Genomic DNA, 21,788 nt, shown 5'->3' with positions numbered 1-21,788 from the left:
CCTCTCAACGACTCCATTAAAATTATATGAACATTTTTTTTATGTTGGGTTGATTTTATTAGTTTGGAATTTTGAATTCTAAATTAATTTCACACAATCTTGATTTGATTTATTTATTTTATAATTTGATTATTTAAAATATTTTTTGATACAATGTGGTGAAGACCACACTTACTTGTATTCCCTAAGAAACACTTTTTAAGTGGGGATCATGGGGAGAGATATTCTCTCCCATGTTTTTCAAAATTCAAAATATGTCAATTATTTTTTTCTTCGTTTTTTTTCTCAATGTTTTTCGGATGATGGGATGAGAATATAAGTTTTCTAGATATTAAGTTGTGTGATATAAAAACCCAAGTGATAGAAAAAAAAAAAAGAACGCCCACTCGTTTTGAGTTCATCATTATTTGGAGAAACGTTAGAGAAAGATCCATGGTGCTTTAGAGGATTTGGAATTCTAAGATCCTTTTGGTGGAGTTCAAATTTATCAGCCTAATCGCAAGGTACAATTCTAAATTACCTATATTTGTTATTTCATTAAATTAATACAAGTATTGATCATTGAGAAAAAATTTTGAGAAAATTTTTCTGGCTTCCGTTTTTCTTTTATTTATCTGGTTTCAAAACCAACAGATGCAACTTAACACCAGTAGCGGTCCCCCTGGGAGAGTTGGGTTGAACCTCAACTTGAGTTCATCACTCTAGCTAGCTTGGACCCATGTGAAGCTTGGTTTAACGCAACATTAGGCTACTAGTCAGACAAGTTCAAGTGAGAATAGCTTTTCTGAAGTTGACAGAACAATATTGGAATGAAACGAAGCCATGATTAGCATGGATTTTCAATCAAGTGCTACACATGTGAAAGAAGAATATCATTATCCTTGAATAAGATGGATCAACAGTAAGATAACCTAGCTTGAAACAAGTTGAACAATGAGCGTGAGGAGACTGAACAAAAAATGCCCCACCCACAGTTGAAGTAGCATCACTGAATAGCCTTGAGGATGGTATTATTCTATAGGTGAAAATACAAGCACAATTGAGAGTTTTGTGCAATGATGGGCCACCCGATAGCATATTCAACAACAAACCAAAAAATAGACAGTAGGCAACAAAATACATCTCTTTGAGGATAGAATTAGTATTGAAGTTATTTCACCAAACAATTTTAAAAAAAATTATAGCCTGCTAAATAACTGGCTCCTGGTAGCCATGAAAAGATTGAGATCAAATGAAAGAGCAAAAAACTGCCCTTTAAAGGTGTGAAACAAACAATTTATTATCTCAGGAAGTGAAAAGTATCACTCTGAAAACATTCCCATATGGGTCTGCAAAAAACCAAAGGCCACCTTGTAACTAGTCAGAGGACCCAATTTGGAGAACCGGAGAAGTGCTGCATAGGCATTAAAATTAACAATTTGACATGTCTGTACTTAGGCTTCTTCACCACTGTCTAAATCCATAGCCTTTAACTTTTCAGCCATCATTTTTTGTCTGTTCTGTGTTTGCCTTTCTACAGCAACCATATATAGGCCTAAACAAGTAAGAATCATAGTAGAGTGAATGAGAAACATAAAGAATTTTCAGCAAGGAGGAAAGAAATGATAGCTGAAGCAATTGGTTAGAATAAGTCATTAGTATACAACTTTGGCAGTTAAAAAATTCTGCTAAGCAAGAATTCAGGAAGAAAGTTGGATATGCATACCAGCTGCACTTCCAATTGCAACAAGCCACAGAATTCTTGACGACCATTTATCCCCAATAACCCCTCTGTTTCCCATATAGCTGCCAAAATCCAGCGAACTAATTTAATACTATTTAAAATACAAATCACTTTACTGATAAAACAATCCATTGCTCTCTAAAGGATCAAGAGCAATATTGTATACTATGAGGAACCTTTAAACAAAATAGGAAGGAACTTAGAACCCAAAAACTGTAACAAGTTTGAAGACAAACAAATAGATGCCTAATTAAAGAGGCACACATGAACAGAAAATTTCAAGCATTCAGGATGGGTTGGTTTTGGTAGGAACGAAAATTTTCATTTTGCTGCTTCTCTATACACCAAAATGGATACCAACGTGGATTTCTTAATTTTCTTGATAAGTGAAAAAATCTGGTTAGACAGACAATTCACTCACCATGGTGTCTCATTCAGGCACTATCTATGCAGGCTCCATTTAACTATGTAGCCTAGCAACAATGAACGATAACAATATCAAGCCTAAAGCACAAATAAATACATTGCTGATCTACTACCTAATAACTTAAACTAATAGGTCAATTGGGAGCTTGACATGATATTGAAGCCTTGTTTAGAGGGGGTCATGAGTTTAAATATCTGCATGTTTATTTCTCCAATTTATTAAGCCCATGTGTGAGTTCAAAAAATGCTACTCGTGGGGCTATGTGTTTGGGCTAAAGCTAAAATGAGTTTGATATACATTGTTGGTCCACTATCCATCAACATAAGCTTTAAATCAATCAGTAACGTTTTTTTTTAAAAGTAAGCAATGGCAATATATTTATAAATTAAATCAATTGGTAACATAATAATAAATAATTTTGCAAACCTAAGAAACTATTTTAACAGTATGTTGATGTTCAATTTTGCACCCTCCATATGGACCTAGCCATTTATGCTACATGATCCCATATGACACATTGGATTTACACGTTGGCAATGGCCACAGCAATGCATTTCAAGTTGTTCTACATTCATATGACTTCACATAGTTTGCATCATCACATTCAGGCTATATCCAGTTTATCCTTATAATAAGACAAAATTCGCACTTGGAATGGATGCCTACTAGTTGGAAAGATCCCCAAGTGTCTAGGATGCCCACACAAATTGGATGCGCATGTGTGGCAAAGGCTAAGAAAGATCGTTCTATGATTTGACTAGGATGATATTTGTAAGTAGAGTGTTAATTTTTCTCTCTGTGCATTAAAGATGACCTTTTTCACCCAATTGGCAAAGGAGATCTCCAAGAGGTACCGTTGATCTACCCTTAGGGCTGATTAGGGAATGAGGTCAACATGCCCCCATGGTTAGTGATGTAGAGATATACCTCTCCTCTTATGCAAAGGTAGTCCTTGAATTTGTCTTACAACCACTCCAAATGCCTTTATATACCATCACACAATGCATACTAGGCTAACATTCTCAGTTCCCCAATAAAAGGATGGAGGTTAAAAGGAGGGAGAGACTCAAACTCAAGACCTCTAGTTAGCTAGAGTTCCAATACCATGTTAGACTACAAATTTAACAAAAACAAATGAATAAAGCTAAAGCTATAAGGTAATAGGTTAATAATGCATGGTAGGATAACAGCTGGGAATGGAGATTATGGTCCCATGCAAACTCAGTGTATCTCTAGATTTGATGCATGAAGCCAAAGACTTGTCATTCATCAAGACAAAGTAGACTACTTATGCAGTAAACCCATTTGACTGGTTTGAATACAGAAAAACTACATCATTTGAAGGAAGGAATTTTTTCCCCATCTCCAATAACCCTCGAGTCAATTCTAAGGGCACTCCATTCCTGCTTGAGGCTACTGCCAAGGGCCAACCCATGTTACTCTCCTCTCCTCTCAGTCCCCTGCACTTCTTTCCTACTCAAGCCTTGACAACTCACCATCCTCATCACAATGAAGTTGAGGGCTGTAAATGAATGGCCTAGATTCAAACTATGTTGCGGCCATAGGGATACTATTGCAAAGATACAGGACCGATAAGTCAATTTTGTAGATAATCTATATTACTGTAACTTTTAGGCTGTATCTTCTGATCAAAAAATAAAAATAAAAAAAGGGAAAGAAACTCTTAGGCTATATATATCTGCACGAGGACATAAAAGAAAAAAAAAAAAAAGGAAATGTTACTTTCCCTTATTTGGTTGTAATGGAAAAAACAAAGGAGGAAGGAAAAGAAAGATAAAAAGAGAAAATAAGGAAAAATTTACACATTTGAAATTCCTCACTTCTATTCGTGAGATTTTTTTTGTTTTTTCTGATAGGTAAGTGAGGATAATAAATTAAAAGTGTTTGCAAAATGACGCAACAGAGCACACACGGAGTATACAAAAAGGGCCACAAGGCAAGCAAGAGAAAGAAAAAACAAAGCAAACACTTACCACCCTAACAAAACAACCAACCCCTGAACCCAACCACAACCCAAAACCCTCTACCAGCACTAAAATCAGTACAACAAACTAACAAAACGGGTGTTGAAACCCTGGTGCTCCTCCCCCTTTCCCTGACAACGAGGGGAGAACTGTTGTAATTAATTGAGCACCCCATTTTACGGATTTCCCTCTCAAAATGGGATGCCGAGGGAAGATTCCTCTTTCCCGCCTGAGACCCTAACCCTGTGCCCTTTTCCTGACTCCAGTTTCTTCAGAAGGGAGCTGATCTCCTTTTCAGTTTCTTCAAGAAGTGAGAGAAGTTGAGAAAAGAGTGTGGGAAAAACTAATTGAACTCAAAACATGTATGCAACTTTCCTTTCGTTTTTCTTTCCTTTCCTCTTGTCTTCACTTCCCTTATCCTTTACTTCAAAATTGCTAAGGAAGCCTACCTCATAAGGCAGTAAGGCTGGCTGCAGATAGTTATAATCATCGATGACAGCAACCCCTAATCATTAGGTGTTCATTTGAACTTCACCGTTTGTCCATGCACTAGATGATAAAAAGGCCAGTATCCCAGTTCTTCATTGAAGTATATACATATATATAAACACACACATACATATATACAAAATTGCATTTTGATGCTGGTATATGCAGATTATATGTCCAAGGCTTTCTTTACTCGAAAAATAAAAATGCAAAATACAAGCTAAAAATCAAAACCCTAATACCAACAAAATAGACCTTATTGACTCCCATTAGAGATATTTGAGAAGAAAATTACAGTGTATATACCTGAGAAAAGTGAAATATGTATGCCAAAGAGAGCGGCAAGAGAGAGCACCGGCGGAGAGAGCGATACCGCCGACCGTTGAGATCAGCGAGAGCAGTGAGAGTGAGAGTGTACAAGAGAGGAGAACCGAAAGAACTGAAAATGAAAGGGGACTAATTGAGGGGTATTTCAGTCATTTGAATTTTTAATAATTAAATTAAACAAGAGTGTTTATATTGGCATCCATCGGATATCTCCGTACATTTACCCGAATTAAGATTTTTTTAAAACAAAAATGACTTTTGATGAAATAACCAAAATACCTTCTAAGTTAGCATGGTTTGAAATTAAGTTTGTAATGATAGCGAATCCGGTTCGACCTGAATTAAAAAACAATCAATTCAAACTCAATCTAACCAAGTCTTTAACTCAAGTTGCTCAATCAAGATTAATTTAATTTGATTTCTCTAAATTTCGATTAGGTTTAAATTGGACTTGGTTTGATTGGGTTGCAAGTCAAAGTCCATCTATAATGTTTTAAATTGTTTCCTATATATTTATATAAAAATTCCAACACTAAATAAGATAAAATTGCAAGATAAAACAACAAAAAAGTAAAAATAAATTTATATATCTTTATAAAAAATGAAAAAAAAATGATGTAATATAACTTGGTATTTTTTTCTTAAAAATTAAAAAATAAAATAAATATTATTATATAAGATAATACATTATAAATATTATAAAAACATTAAATCGATTTGAGTTAGACTTGGGTTGTTCAAATTATGACCCAATCTCAATCCAAATTGAATTTAGGCTGCAAAAACCTAATCTAAACCCAACCCAAGTATTAAGATTGATTGCTCAAGCATGCCAAACATTGGGTTGGGTCATCAGCCTATCTGAGTTGCACCCTAATTCAAAACTATAATTTCGTACTTTTGACGTCCACCTTGCAGCATAAAAAAATTCAATTGTTTTGTTTTTCATTTCTCTTTCAATTTTTTTTTTAAATTTCTCACTTCTAAAACACTTTTTAAATTATTCCTTAACTAATTTTTTTTAACTATCAACAAATTTTTATTAAAATTTATATCATAAACCCTAAAAAATATTCATGTGTTATAAACATAATATTATTTTGTGGATTTAAAAAATATATAAAAAGGTTGGCATTAGCTTTGACTTTATCTCAAATGTTTTTTATTTTTTATTTTTTTTGTTAACCAAAAAACTTTAAAGAAATGATTTTGCCTTAGGATTTGTTGTTGAGAAAATAATTAAGAGAAAAAAGGTAGGTGTGAATAACTATATTCCTTTGGACGACAAAGCTTATTTTTCATTATCTCATTGGTTGATCTTGACCTTTTGAGGCTAGATTAGTATTCAGAATTTGTCTCGATTTGGTATTCTTTCATGGTCTGCATCGAAATAGTGTTTTATTTTTGGATGTCCATTCAATTGGTATACCTCAATGCATTTCAAGTAGAGCTAGCTAGCTTTGGGTTTGAATGACATTTCACCCCTAATTACAACTCATTTAGTAATTTTTCAACATTAGTCAATTCAGACCTCTACTTAGCTTCATTCAAGTTTCATCCTGATCATGGATTGATCCCCCATGTTTGGGTCCATGAGCATTGACAATTGCTCCATGAAACTTGCTTTCACCACAGCTCTGATGGGTTCAGGTGTTTAAAGTTTATTAAAAAAAATTTGTAGATGTGTTAATAGGGTTAATGTTTTAAAATGAATATATAAATAGGGTGGAGGTATGAAGTGACTAGGTGGATGCAAATATAATTCTTGTTAAATAAATATAGAAGGATGCTTTCTTGAATAGTGACTTTGGTTATTAGGTAAAGACCTTACTCTATTCCCTCCAGGAATACTGACTTTCGAGGAAGAGAAGTTGTAAGGAATCTAGTCAAGGTCTTAACCTTTAAGCCCTTGATTTTAAAAATAGTTGGGATGAACAAAATGCAATTTCTATGGAACTGCTAACTTTTGTGCAGAACAGATATGAGGCTGTCCATTGTCATAGAGCTGCAGCAGGGATGATAGCTCAGATCATAAGTTGGTCATGCAGAAACATGGTGCTTTCAGCCTTCAATGCTTCTTGGAGATCTAGTCTGTCAAATTGCCAAACATATCCTTAGCTGCATTTGAGGACTCTGATATTTGTGTTCCTAGACTCCTTGTTCAAGGTATCTGCAATTTGCTCCTACTGAATTCCATCCAAATCTTGTTCTGCTAGTTGATTTAGTGTAACATGCTTACTCCATTATTGATTTGCATTCTCATTTGTTGATAACTTCACCCCATGTCAATTGGACTCAAATTTTATCATTTATATAACTTTCAATAGAATGGGCTCTTTACAGTCCCATCTTGCATGGCTGCCATCATCATATCTGAGGGTCCTGAATTTCATTATTTTCAGAGCAGAAGATTAACCTTGATAATAATGATGATTCTTTCTTTCAATAGAAGCCTTCAATGGACCATAACTTTGTCAAGCAAGCAACAGAATATATACATGAGAACAAAACAGTTCCAGTGAAACAGACCAGCTAGAAAAAGAAGCAAAAACAGGGAGGACAGGCCAAACAAAGGAGATGGGAAAGGAGAACAGGCCACTGCATATAAAATATCATAAGATTCTCGAATTCTAGTAAATATGAAAAAAGGAGAAACAAAAATCTGGGGTGTTTTAGGAGGGTCATTGGGTAAGTCTCTGCATCTCGTTTTGGTCATTGAGGGTCTCAATGAGAAGGGGAGGAGCATATTGGGCTGTTCCTTGGTGCTCTTCAGAATCCTGGCAGAATGAAAGGATGATGGTATCAATTGACATCTCCACCACTCCAAAGAATAGAGTGGCAACAACATAGCCAAGCCCCCAGCATACCTGCATAAAATGCAAGATATTCCATGAGTATTAGTGGCCTTAGAAAGATAATCGAAAAATTGGAGAAAGAACTGGACTAGTTTTTCTGAAAAATGTATTGGTGCATCTTTTTCACACTGAAAGTACAAATAAAAACACATTGTGGTACATCATGACATGTTTAGTGTTTGTGGTTTGTTTTCTGATCAAATCATCAGGTCTATAAGGTGGTGAGACAAGCAATGAGCCTTTTAAGTGCCACAGCCTTCTTGTAGATGCAGTGTCAGAACTTGGGATTTTGGTGATCCTATTAGCCACAAGTGGCTTATTTTGGATGGTTGGAAGAAAGCCTATCTTTATCATGGAGGTAGAATTATACTCATCTTGTCCAGCTAACACACCAACATACTACCTTTACATCCTTGGATTTCCTATGGTCTAGGGCTAGTGAGAACAAAAGGGATTGACATTTTGTTTTCCGTTCCAAAAAGGAGATTTTGGAATTAAATCATTTCAAGAGGATATAGAATTAAAGTTCTGAGTTTAATTAAATCATAAAGAACATACCAGCACAGGGAACAATGGGGAGGAGATTTTGTTATGCGCAGATCTGTATTTGTGAGTATCCAACATGAGGAAGGCAAAGACAGCACTTGAAAGGCTGACACACAACTTCCCAAGAAAGAGAATAACATCTCCAATCACATTGACCTTCCCTATTCGAAGGATATTACTGATGATCAATTCTGTTGCAATGGCAGAAGCTCTACAAAAACTTTTACCTGTTATAGCAATCTGCAAGTCACAAGCACTTAGTCAAGACATCAACTAGATCATGTATTCAATAAAGAAAAAGAGTCAGTGTCAGGATAGAGATTTGAGCTAATTTTTAGTCCTAACACAGTATTAGTCTAAATATGGAAAAATGGGCAGTTTAAACTAATGGCTAGTTTCCGTTTGCCTTGTAAAATTCTTCTTATTTAATTTAATTCATCGGAAACCGACTTGCTAGTAGCTAGGCTTCCTCAAGATCTAGTTTGACCCATCTTATGAAAAACCAACAGGACTGCTGGCCATGGCAGTTCTTTGAAGAGAGGGATGAAAAACAATGACAGGAGCACCTAATTATCGCTACAGCAATTATAACCAAATAAAATGATCTTCTAGGAACAGGTCCCTGCTAGGGAACCGATCCATCTTAGCATGCCTGCCACATCGAGGGAAGTGTTGGGGCTTGCATTGTTTTTTATCCTTTGTGTTGATAAAATTATTCTTCCCTGTGAAAGAAGAATGACTACCTAGCAGTTGAAACCAAAGAGCACACAAGCACATAACAACAAACACATACACTGGCCAGAAACAAGTTTTTTTGACATTACCATTATATATGCATTGCGGTTCACTGATTTGATGGTCCATTCGATACATTTCCGGAAACCCTGAGAAAAATAAAATGCCACCCTTCCGACCCGGCTTTCAGGCATCATATTATAAACTTTCAATTTGCGACGAATCGATTCAAGCATAAAGCGGATTGATTCAACAAATGATACAGTCAGGGAGCCAAGGGCCACAGACCCAAGGCTATAACGCATCAACCGCTTCATGGAGGAAAAAACTGGAAGAAACGGAATCTCTGGCTACATTTGAAAAAAGTAAAGGCGGTCAATCAGAAGAAATCAATGCACAAGGACATACAATTTAACACAAAAGAAAACAAATTTGATCTTAAGTGCCTTAAGTTGCAAACAATCCTTTTCTTATGTTATTTACAAATGATTATGAATACAGAGTCTATATTGCATAAATGGGGAGAGGAACTATACAATCAGCAAACAAAGAGATTAAAAAGTAAAAATCCTTATGTCTATTTATATTATTTATTAGATTGTCTGATTTCACAGGATCTTCTATGAGAGGGTTGCTCTTGAGTTGGGGAGACTCTTGTGTTGAAAGAAAAAGGAAAAGGCTTCGAAAGTTGCTCCCTCATGCCTTTTTGAGTCCATTTGGATGGAGAGAAATAGGAGTCTTTGAGAATTGTGAAAGTTTGGACTAAACATTTAAAAGCTCCTTTTTGTATTTTTTTTTTTTGGATTGGGTTAAATTGTACATTGGGGATGGTTCTATATCTCAATGTTAGATTTTGTTGATTGGTTAGGTATTTCGTAGGGTGTGGTTGTTGGTTTTTGTGTATTCACGCCTTTTTGCTTCTTCGCTGCTATGTATATGTCGTGTATATTTTTAAATTTTCAATACAATTGCTTTTACCTATAAAAAAAATCATTCAAAGTTCAACAACCTTGTCCACCTTTGGTTTGGGCTGATGTATTGTCCACTCTTGTCATAAGTCAGTGACATATGCTCAGAAAAAGCTTAAAGAGAGTACATTTACAATGTTCAAGCATTGACCTCAAAAGAAAATGAGAAATAAAACTAACCAGTAAAAATGTCAATGAGTAAATTAAGTTCGCAAAAATGTTTTAGACTTAACTAAGACAAGAGTATCCTTCAACTCAAGTTTCGAAGAACCAGGTCAATTTTCAAGTTTGCATACACTTGTCAGGATGCAACTATGTTCATTAATCAGGGTACAGATTTCAGAACCTGACAACTAGATGCCATTCTGAAAAACTTCAAGGCCGAAGGGCACAAACATATAATCCTATTTAGTAGCAAAAGCTTTGTAAAAAAAATTATGATTAAAAAACATGCTAGAAAAGGGCTTTGGATGGGAAAACTATAGTGGGTTTGTGTTTGAATGTGACCACAAATATGGGCATATGCTGCCTCACATTTGAGGACTCCATGTAGCATAGACATGCCAGAATTGTTAATTTAAGTATCTTGCTCGCTAACTTACAGATGTTTCACCACGAGCCCAATAATAGGAAGCAACAGAACCCGCAATGACAGTCGAGGAGCATGCTATAAAAAATTGGGTAACCCAGTAACACCCAAACAGGTGGAAGAGGATAGCAATGGCAATATGTGGTGTGTAATGGATACTATAACCACAGCAGCGATCACAGTTCACCCGTTTTGATGCAAGATCATAAGCACAGCAGTTGGAGTTGCAGTCATTCTGGAGGATCTCACCAGAACTGAACAGATAGAGAGCTGCTGAAAGCCAGTTTATGTAAAAGATTGCAAGAATAAGATATGGCATAATTGGGAAAATTATGAGTGCCTGAACTTCTCCTATAACCTTCGCAGCAACCTGTATATAGATTCAAGTAATAGAACATTACAAGAAAGTATGTGATCTATAGACCCAGTTACCCTGGCATAGTTAGTAGAAAAAATATGCTATATGGATTGGCACATTACAATTTTATCTTGAAAGAAACAGTGAAAATTTTGACAAAAGAAAATAAAATCGCCAAAAATACAGATACAAAGGACCTCTATCCACCTTGGATATAACACTCTTCTGACACATTTAGAAACTAAGAAATCTGTTTCATGCCTGTTACCATGCAAAAAGGAAACACATTGCCCTGCATTTTCACCTCAAGAAACAATGAATTTGAGGTACATGGCACTTGAAAATGGTTAATCCAACTCCCACAAGTGCACCGGCATACAACAGTATCTTTTCATCATAGTTCTGAACTTCAGAGAACTTCCAAAATTGTTTACAAAGTAATCCCATCTCTATGGTGACAGAAGTTTAACATAAACTTTTGTATTACTTGAATCAATATTTTGGCTTTAAACTTTAGTTTTGTGAAATAAATTTGAACAAAACATTTTTAATGCTATACCCCAAAAGCCCTATTATTGAGGCATTATAGACAATTCTTGTGAAAACTATTTATTTATTGCTTCATTTTTTTATAGTAATTTAGACATTGTACTTGCCTTCAGGACAGATGTTGCCATAAGGATACGTCGGACAATTGCAATAGATGAGAGGACAGAAGTAATCATTACAACGGTCATAATAACAGCAGCCACACGAAGATGAGTTAGCTCCTGAAAGAAGCAAAACAATTGAGGAAATGCAGATATATATCCAGAGTTCCCAAATATAAGGGTTTGGTTAATTATGGCAACTTACCCTTCCAAATACGCTGTAATATGGGTCATGTTCACCAATGATGGGGGAGATGGCATCATCCCCAATCCATCCAGCTGAAAGCAAAGAAGAGAATAGATTTAGCATCAAATGCCATTGATAACCATTCACACATTCAATAAAATAAAATGAAGAAATTTGATATCGTCAAAGATGAACAATATGCTTGAATTTACTCAAGTAAAAGACATACATGGGACATGAAGTAATAGCACATTTAAAGACTTGAAAACATAACAAGGTCTCCAGTTCAACCATCCAGAGGATTTATAGGAAAGAAGTGAATGTGCCAAAAATGCCCATACAAGTGATAGCAATAAACTATTAAATTGAGTTTTCATGGTCTACAGTTGCCACACGGCAAATAAGCAGTAAATAAACAGTTCACAAAGCAACATGCAATCAACCATTAATTGATCCATCCATGTTTTATGTAAAAACATGTCATAACAAATATTTACAGAATAAGTATGACTATAGTAGGAATGTAGACATGGATCAGTAGAAAGCAACAAATAAGATAGTTGAGAAGTTAGAGCTCGTCCCAGTCAAGGACATCAGCTCAGATATTCCTCAAGTTTAAAACATTTCCAGGACAGGAGAAAGGACACATGATAACATGTAGCAGAAGAATAAAAAAGTGAAAAAGGATTCGTGTGGAAGACTTGAACTAGCTGAAGTTTTGTCAGGTTGAGTGGCTCATTAGATAATATCACAATGTAATCCAACTTAAAAAGCATACCAAGTGCCAATGTTGATATGCATATTCTATCCCACAGTTATACACCTACAAAAAGATAGAAATTCTATTTGTGGTGGACAGGACACAGTTTTAAATTTCTTAGATACTTTACAAATTTCATACATAGATATCTTGCTTTTCTTCTTCCACATATAGGTTAATGCCAAAATATAAATATGGAGTGTATGTTCCTATTTGTTAAATTATATCCTCACAATATGAATACATTTATCATATTATACTTCCCAATGGTCATCCAATGTCACATCATTATTTTGTTCCCCCAAGTGTAACAAATTCTGAAGACATAGTCCCAAAGGCTTGTATTTCAGACTAACACCCAATTCCAATTGGATGTTATAAAATGGAATGTCACAAAATCAACAACTCCCATGCTTGAGATACAGTGATTCAGAATTGTATTGCTATATGAAATAAAGCTGTCTGAGAAGCAAGGAAATATGGCAGCTAAACATTAAGATATCTAAACAGCTTGTAAACACACAATGGAGAGCAGTTCAAAATTTAAAACAGAGATTGCTGAAAGTATTTCATGAGCATCCTAGTTTCACAAACAGAAGCCAGATGAAGATACACAAGCACCCAAATTTGTGTTTCCAAAACAGCCTCCAAGGAGAAAACAGTAAAAGGCTATTAGTTCCCACCTTTTAAGTAGTAAAACATTGTGACTGATACTATGAGAACATTGAAGAGAATAACTGTTATCCATGGCATTCCAGAAACAAAATGCCGAATCATCAACAACCAAATCACCGATAAAAACAGTGGCAAGATTCCTCCACAAACAATCAATACTGGCCATGACTTTGCAATGTCAGCCATGTATCTCTGCAAATACAACACACAGGTGATGAATTTTCAAGCTGTAGAATGCACAATATGCATATATGTCCAAAAGCAAGATAAAAATATTAAAAAAAAACAAGGAGGAATAATATATCTACAAAATTCTATGTGGAAAATGATGATCCTATACCTGTAACCTCTTTGTCAAGGACCAATGGGTTGATGGGAGTGTCTGACATGCAGCCACTAATTGGGTGATCATGGACTAGTAGGTCTCCTCAACATTTCTATTGTTATAGGCTGGTTCAATTGGATGATATGGTGGGTCACATGCATGTGTAACTCGAGGAGCATACCAATAAGCTAGAACTATTAACAATTAACTCCATCCTGTTTTAAGACAAAAAAAATGTGGATTGCAGGTTTTATCCATAGGATAATAAGAGTTAAAAATCTGAAATTTTCTCTCATTAACACTCTGTATGCTTGACAGCAGCAACACAAGAAAAAAACAACACAAGTTAATATAGGCAGAGTCCTTCACTCTTGCACATGGGCTCATAAAGAGATGGTTCATAATTTCATCTTCTATCTATGAATCGATAATGGTTGCTGTCACTTTGGTAGATATTGTGGGCTTATATGGCAACAGCTTAAGCTTCTACAAAACTTAATAGCTTAACATGGTATCAAAGCTATAATTAGCTAGTAGTATCTCCAATCTGTAATCACTAATTTGTCTGTCCACATGCAGGTGTAGGACCATATGTGTGGCAGGAGCCCTAAAAGCTTAAGCTCTTAGAAAATTTGGCATGTTAACAGATGCCTAAAACAGAATTGACATGTTTAAATCAGATGGACAGTACTAGGACCTTTCTCAAAATATTAAGTGGCAATTTCAAGCAAAATTTAATACAGATTCAAATTACATAGATTAGTTTGTAAATTATCCTTGATACTTCTACAAGAATAATGACTTTAAAGAAGTCATATGGGCAAGGCATACTAACCTTTAAGACAGATGACCGAGAATTGATAGACCGATGAATGGATTTGTCTATTACAATGTCCTCATTGATTTTCACTCCACCCATCTGCTGCCAGTGCCGCAAAGACATATTTGATGCACGAGCAATAAATTGGCAGCTCCAGAAAACTGGAAAACAGAAAGGATTAAGAAACAGAATACTTAAATCTACCCAAGAAATATTACCCATTAATGTTGAAAAACAAATATATTCATGAACTGAAATAGTTTCTACCTTTCAGAATATTATGTGTATGAACGTGCAAAAGTACATTTATGCATTTTCAAACAGTTAGAACATTGAACATGATTTGAAACTAACAATACTCAGAACACAATCAAATTCAGTTACCATTAACACTGGGAAATATGACAGGGTAACAAGGGCCTTGAAGTTGAAGAGAGGTGTTTCTCATATCTGGAGTAAGGAACTCAAAATAATCATAATTCCTGTCAATCCAGTCATCCATTGTTAGATGGATATCTCCCTCTGGATAATCACAGACCCAATTTAGTGAATCTTCCGAGGGGATAGGGCATTCCATCAAGCAGATGCTCCGGGCATTGGACAGCTTGAATCCGCTGTTCTTCAAACCACTTTGGTAAACTTGATTAGGATTAACCCAGTATCTGAGTTCTAATTCCCGAAGGTTTCGTTTTGCATGCCGGTTACCACAAACATTTCCTTCGTAGTCCAACCCAAAAGTTAGCCTGGAAAGATAATGCACAACCACTCACAATTGTGAAAAAAAAAAAAGGGAAAGGAAGCGAGAAATAGTACACTCATCCACTTAACTGCTAGTGCAATAAATAGATAAAGGTTAATGTCATTGTCCTTTTAAACTTGATTGATTTTGTTTTGTCAAAGGCAGAGGCACATGCACAACATATTGTAAAGCAACCAACCGGGCACCATTTTTGCTTAATGTTAACAAAGAAGATACCAATCGACTGCAAAATCATGGCTAGACATTCACACACTTTTAGTAGTCAGGATTTGAGAAAGAGAGGCAATCAAATATCCATATATTTGAAGAGATAAAGAACAACTAGTAAATGAGGCAATGAGGAAAAGCCCATTGTAAAAATCACAATCAGTAGCAGTATCTTTAGCAGAAAATATGGTGTAAAGGATTTCCAAAGAAATGACCTGCAGAGCTTGGTTGGGGAATTTGCAATACATTGATTCATAAATCTAACACTAGCACATGCCTCTAAAAACAACCTAACCATGTATGAAAAGCATCGCCTGTTCACCCCATATTACTGAGTTTTCCCTCCTCACTGATCACCTTGTACACTCACTCTGAAGATGAATAGAAATAGCTCATAAGGGTAGAGGACATAGTAGTAATACGTGGAATTAGATCAACCAGGGCTTGCAGTCCCATATGGTTCTGTGCTATGGGATCTATTTCAGAATTCAACTCCTTCTGAAGTTTACTGAGATGTGAAATTTTTATAGCACTCGATGTGGTGGACTCCCTTTTTGAGGGAATACCCTAGTCTCAACAACCTTGGACAACAAGGCATGGCTTTACAACCACTTAGCTTGAATGACAAGTGTGGTGATTCTTTCTGCATTCAAAAGAACTAAATGGGAGTAGTTTACAAATTTGCATCCTAACATTTTCTTTTTTGATGGGCAAATGAAAAAATATATTAAAGTGTCTAAGAGGACATGTAGCACAATACACACGAAGTATACAAAAAACGCCCAATGTAGGCGTGAAGGACAAAAAAATAAACCCTTCTCTTTCCTTTAAGCTCAACCAATTTACAAAATCTATCATAGTCATTGTGTGGTTCTTTATATGCGCTCTAACCCAATCCACAAAAGTATACATGAAATTGGATTTGATTGCTCATTCGAACTACTTAACATCATTAAAAGACTTCTTGTTCCTTTCTTTCCAAAGAGCCCAAAATAAGCACATGGGAGCAGCCCTCCATGTTTTTTTCTTTTTTTTTGTTTCTCTCTTCTCCATGAAAGAGCCATGTCAACCCAACAGGTTACTTCTAACTGAAGAATGCATCACTTAAACCACTCCCAAGAGAAAAAAAACCAGCTGAACCACTCCAAAGAGAGAAAAAACTAGCTGCCACAACATACTTGCTTTGGAACAATACAGAAGCAAGTGATCTGTTGTTTCCTCCAAGCCTTTGAACAAACAACACCTATTTGACAAAGTCCACCACCTCCTTTTGAGCTGGTCTAAAGTTAGAATTCTACCTCAAGATGCTTCCCAGGCAAAGAAACCGACCTTCATTAGTGCCCAAGTGCTCCATACTACACTACCTCGGAAAGGCTCTTTATCTCCCCTAGAGAAGGATGAAAAATTTGTTGCTCGTGGACTCATTCCATCTCAATTTGTCCTCCACTTTCTTTTTAAATGACAACAAATGTAATTTCCAAAAGAAAATCTCCATTTCATCAAGCTCCCAATCATTAAATTGCCTTGAAAACCAGGGGCTCTAGCCACCCCCTTCCCCAACCAGCTCCCATGCCTCTGCTAACCATCCATCATTGTTAGAAGCAAAAGAGAATAAACTTAGGAATGCTTCTTCCAAGGTTAAATCCTCGCACAATAAGTACTTCCATAAGTTAAGCCTTCTCCAATTCCTAACTGAAAAGTCAGACCTGCTTTTTATACTCTCCCATTTGTTTCTGATGGTTTTCCACACTCTCACTCAATATCCTTCTCACTCCTCTCAAACACCACCCCTTTTCATCCTCTCTCAACTTCCCTATTATGATTTTTTTTTTCCATAAGGATTCCCTTTCTGTAGCAAATCTCTGGTTCTACTTACCAAACAAAGCCTTGTTTTAAGACATTGAGATTGCAAATTCCCAGGCCCTTGTGCTTTTCCCGAGTGAACTATGGTCCAATTAACTAAATGGGATCTTTTCTCTGACATGCCACCTTCCCATAAAATGTCTCTTGGATCTTTCCAAGTCTTGAAATGATGAACAAGGATATGAAATAAATTGGGAAGGCTTTATAATGTGCTTTTGATTGGGGCAAATCTCTCTTCTTTAGAAAGGAATTGCCTCTTCCTCATCGCTAGTCTTTACTAAATCTCTCTTCCACTACATCCCACACCTTGTAAGATTTATGAGAGGCTCCCAAAGAGAGAACCAAATAGGAAGTGGGCAGCTTCCCTATTCTACGCCCCAACACCGAGGCTAATTCCTCCACATTAGCTACTCTCCTACTAAGAAGTATGCTACTTTTTCCAAATTAATTTTTAAGCAAGATTTCATCTCAAACAACATAAACACTCAACTCAAATATCAATTTTGATATGGTCGACCAAAAATAGACTAAAAACTTCAAACTTGTAACTAACACAAATGTCATGTAAACTCTTAAACCTTGAACTAGCAATAAACTTAAAATCTTCCCAAAAAACAACCAATGTTTTAGAGTTCAAACCAATGACCAAATTATTACTTGAGACCTTTTAATAGCCGAAAACTCCAACATTCCCCAAATACAAGCAGCCATCTCTGGAACCAGAACTAGAAATCATCCAAATCACTCTATCTGCTAATTACTAAGTATATAAGGGGAAATAAACAAAAGAGCAAATTGCTAGCAATCAACGCTTTCAAGTGGTCCTAGTTCAGCTGTCAAGTTTGTTCAAGCCTGAACTAAAAACCGGGGTTCAAGTATGCGTGTATGGACTTTTCCTTTTATTTAATAATATTAACACAATCTCAGATACTGTTGCACTATTGCAAGGGCATGACTCACCCTCACCTTAAAAAGCCTATAAAAAAAAACCTTATATATGAATGTTGCAATCATATAGACAGTAAAAAAAAAACATGTGAATCACCAGCGTATCAAAACAACATTAGAACTTGAAAAGAAAACCAAATGGGGATTTGGGCATTCTAAAGTCCTGAAACCGAGGGAAAAAAAATCTAACATTCAAAAGATAGTTTTCTTTTATTTTCTGTAATTCGGAAAACAAATGGAACACATGAAAATAAAGTATACCCATTTAGACCATAAGAAAGTAAGGTGTAAGTGCTACTTGTTTATAACCTACTGGGTTTCCCCTGATTGAATCACATCCATTTGCTTTCAGAGAAAACTAAGTAAATGGAGGGGAAAAACATAATTTAATCTTTCCTCAACCAAGCAAAATTGTTCTATTAGGGCCCCCCAAAGGCAGGTTCTTGTTTGTTAAAGACACAACGGATTCAAAATTTTATTTGTTTTTTTTTTTTTCCTTTTCCTATATTTTCTCAGCAACATCAAAACACAACAAAATAAAGAACTACAGGACAAGACCATACATAACGTAGGTTGTGTTTAGTTATAGGCTACCTCAATGGGCTTCCTACATTTTCTCAGCAAATCAAAAGAGATCAAAATAAAGGGCACCCATAAGTGGAACAAGAGCACATGATGCGGCAAGTGTTTGTAGTTAATTACCTCAATGGTTTCCCACATTTCCTCAGCTACCAATCATCAAAATGCATGAAAATAAAGGATAGCAATTTACAGAACGAGAGGATACACGATGTGGGTACTATCTTTTGCGGGTTACCCCAATGGGATTCCCACATTTTCCCAGCATCCAAACACCAAAATACAAGAAAATAAAGGACACCCATGTACAAAACAAGAGCAAGCATGATGAGGGTAGCGCTTGTTTGTAGTTTACCTCAAAGGGTTTCCCTTGTTGAATCCAAAGCTGGAGTTAACAATCATAGCAACCCAGAAGGCAATGAACAGAACAAGAAAAGCAATGTCCCTGCATTTCCTGTTGTGCCTTATGATTCCTCCCATTTGTGTACTTCCATCACTTGATGGGTACCTCCCAATCACTGCCCCCAAAGGACCCCTCATCTTCCTCCTCTGAACCCAACTCTAGACACAGAAAAAGATCTTTGCTTTAAGAGAGAGAGTAAAAAAGAGGGCATACACAGAAAAGCTGCCCCTAGTGGAAGAAGAGAGTGTTAATCTAGGAGCGTGTGAATGGGGTTATGGAGCCAAACATAAAAATATAGAAAATCTAATTAATTTAATAGTTTGTTTTGTAAGATTTGGACAAAGATATTCTTTAATAAATTATTTGGGTAGTAATTTTCAGAGTTCATGTCACTCAGGTGGCTTGGATGAATGTTTTTGAGTTGGCAGCTACTCATTTTCCTAATAAAATTCTTCATTTAAATCAATCCCTTAAGTTCTAAAAAATTAACTGATTTTCTAGAATAGTTTTTATTTTCACATCAATATATTAATATATTTTATTATAAAAATAATATGACGATAATAATTTAAAAAGCAGTTTTTAATTATAAAAATAAAAAATTTTAATTATTAAAAATACTATAAATATTTTAAAAAATTATAGATTTTTAAAATATTTTCATCTAAATCTTACCATAGTCCTCATTTTTAGGCAATTTTAAATATTTTTAATTATTATTTGAAATGAAAGAAATTATTAGAAGCACACGTAAAGATAAATATTTAAATATTTTTAAAAAATTATTATATATATATATATATATATATATATATATATATATATATATAAATTATTTTGCTATGATTGTGAAAATTTAGTGCTTTAACTCTGCTTTTTATGTTATTTTCTTGTTATAGAAAATAATCTTCTTAAGGATCATGTCAAAAAGTGTGGGCGGCGAGCCGAGCTCAGCCGGCTACTAAAAAATGAGCCGACCAGGAAGCATATATAAAAATATCTTGCAATTTTCCGCCGTTTTGTGAAGAAAGGAAAGGTTACTGTCCTAGTCAGCTTGTGCCATTATTCTTTGTATCCTGGCCGTAGACGGCTCAGGTACGCTTTCCGAGGGAGATCCAACAGTGGAGAATCACGGGTGAGGCATCAGCTCCTGATCAGCCCATTTTCCTCTCACAAGTGTCCCCACTGGATGGGGAAAGCAGAATATGATGATATAATGGACTTTATTTTTATCCATCGGTGGAGAGAAGTATAAATCACGGTTCTTCAAAAATTATTTTTTTTAAGTGAGTAGAATGTTTGATGAGTACCTTCTGATATGGTCTACATCTACTCATTCAATATGCATACAAGCTAATTGACCATACGGGTCTGTTTGTTTAAAAGGAAAATTAAATGCATCCATGACTTCCATGCTCTTTTTTTCCTTAATCCCACCAAATCCAGCTTCATCATGGATCAGAATCGGGCCCTGTACCTTTCCCCACGCTGGTGTTTTCAAATGCAAGATTAGACTGATATAGATTCAGCTATAAGTTATAGCAATCATAATTGTTAACTTGTAAAACAATTAGGCTTACATAGATTCAGTTACAAGTCATGACAAAACAAAGGTGTAGAACCCAGAAAAAAGAATACAGACACTATCTCTTGTACTAAGTGGTGAGCACAAAGGAGCAATTGATCGGTATTGCATGTGGTACAGAAGCAGTTAAAACAAAGCACTCTTCCATAGATCTGCAAAAATGGGAAAGGAGCACCAAAATAGTCGAACCTAGAACATTAGTTTGAACCCTGCTGTATTTTCTATGTAGGAGGAGAGAAGTCAAAAGAGATCCTTTTAGTAAGCCTAACAGAAGGGGGATCCATACAAACCCTGCATCCTAATGCAAGGTATTCCAAGCATGACAGAATTTCCATCCCAAGACAACGGCCAGCTGCTCTTTTACATAGCAACATCTGGGTCCAATCTTCTCTGGATGGCAGCTGCAGCCTATTGATATAAATGGGCACAGAATAAGAACAATAAGCAGAAAATGATTGGAAATCACTCGAGGAATTGGGTCATTAAGCTCACCTCAAAGTTGCCAACTTTGTACTGGTAAGCCATCTCTTCCCTGAGCTGAGCTTGCTCTTTCATTGCCTGTGCCTGGGAGTTCAAATGAAATAACAGAGATGAGAAATCATAATTGCCAGTGGATTTTTTTATTACAAGCAAAATATAGTTTTCGTTTCTTGTTAACATTGGAACTTAAACCTGAACCTCCCATAAACCCACTCCAGCCCTTTACCATTGAGCCAGACCTCAAGGGCCAGAAGCAAGATATAGTTATAGCAGGAGCCTGGAGGAATATTGAGTAAAAACTAACCATTCCACTCTGCATAGAGTGTTTTAATTCCTCCACTTGTTCTTCCTTGTATCTTTCACGTTCTCGTAGCAGTTCTAACCTGAAAAGTAGATGAAAATATGTAATGTAATAGTTGTAAAGGTTTGGGAAAACAGACCCAGTCCAGGCAAGGAAGCTTACAATAAAATTTTACATGCCGGGCTATTCAAAACAAAATTTTTCGCTCCCAGTGAAAATAAGTGAAATACAATTCTAAATTCC

The 21,788-nt window shown here is 35.8% G+C and overlaps 2 protein-coding genes across 2 annotated transcripts; both read right to left on the bottom strand.

The window, feature by feature from the left end:
• Positions 1-1,100: 1,100 nt before the first annotated feature.
• On the bottom strand, positions 1,101-5,055 carry LOC117908645. The gene is made up of 3 exons (XM_034822312.1): positions 4,931-5,055; positions 1,706-1,785; positions 1,101-1,534 (listed from the first exon to the last, which is right to left on the bottom strand). The coding sequence occupies exons 2-3, from the start codon at positions 1,779-1,781 to the stop codon at positions 1,434-1,436; spliced, it is 177 nt and encodes a 58-aa protein (XP_034678203.1). The 5' UTR covers positions 1,782-1,785; positions 4,931-5,055; the 3' UTR covers positions 1,101-1,433.
• Positions 5,056-7,362: 2,307 nt separating this feature from the next.
• On the bottom strand, positions 7,363-19,434 carry LOC117909426 (choline transporter protein 1-like). The gene is made up of 10 exons (XM_034823472.1): positions 19,132-19,434; positions 14,804-15,162; positions 14,435-14,580; positions 13,283-13,466; positions 11,858-11,931; positions 11,659-11,772; positions 10,658-11,014; positions 9,177-9,437; positions 8,365-8,592; positions 7,363-7,818 (listed from the first exon to the last, which is right to left on the bottom strand). Exons 1-10 carry the CDS (start codon positions 19,314-19,316, stop codon positions 7,633-7,635), a joined length of 2,094 nt encoding a protein of 697 aa, XP_034679363.1. The 5' UTR covers positions 19,317-19,434; the 3' UTR covers positions 7,363-7,632.
• Positions 19,435-21,788: the final 2,354 nt, after the last annotated feature.

This window comes from Vitis riparia, chromosome 19 (assembly GCF_004353265.1).
Source record: "Vitis riparia cultivar Riparia Gloire de Montpellier isolate 1030 chromosome 19, EGFV_Vit.rip_1.0, whole genome shotgun sequence".
NCBI lineage: Eukaryota > Viridiplantae > Streptophyta > Magnoliopsida > Vitales > Vitaceae > Vitis > Vitis riparia.
This window is presented reverse-complemented; position numbering and strand designations above follow the sequence as displayed.

What these genes read in the sequence shown, in the direction of transcription:
- LOC117908645 (XM_034822312.1), bottom strand. Translation starts at nt 1,781, where the DNA reads ATGGGAAACAGAGGGGTTATTGGGGATAAATGGTCGTCAAGAATTCTG. An exon ending in TGCAATTGGAAGTGCAGCTG is followed by an intron (nt 1,535 to 1,705) that starts GTATGCATATCC and finishes TTACTTGTTTAG; the next exon opens with GCCTATATATGGTTGCTGTA.
- LOC117909426 (XM_034823472.1), bottom strand. Translation starts at nt 19,316, where the DNA reads ATGAGGGGTCCTTTGGGGGCAGTGATTGGGAGGTACCCATCAAGTGAT. An exon ending in AACAAGGGAAACCCTTTGAG is followed by an intron (nt 15,163 to 19,131) that starts GTAAACTACAAA and finishes TTATCTTTCCAG; the next exon opens with GCTAACTTTTGGGTTGGACT. An exon ending in CTCGGTCATCTGTCTTAAAG is followed by an intron (nt 13,467 to 14,434) that starts GTTAGTATGCCT and finishes TTGTATTTGCAG; the next exon opens with AGATACATGGCTGACATTGC.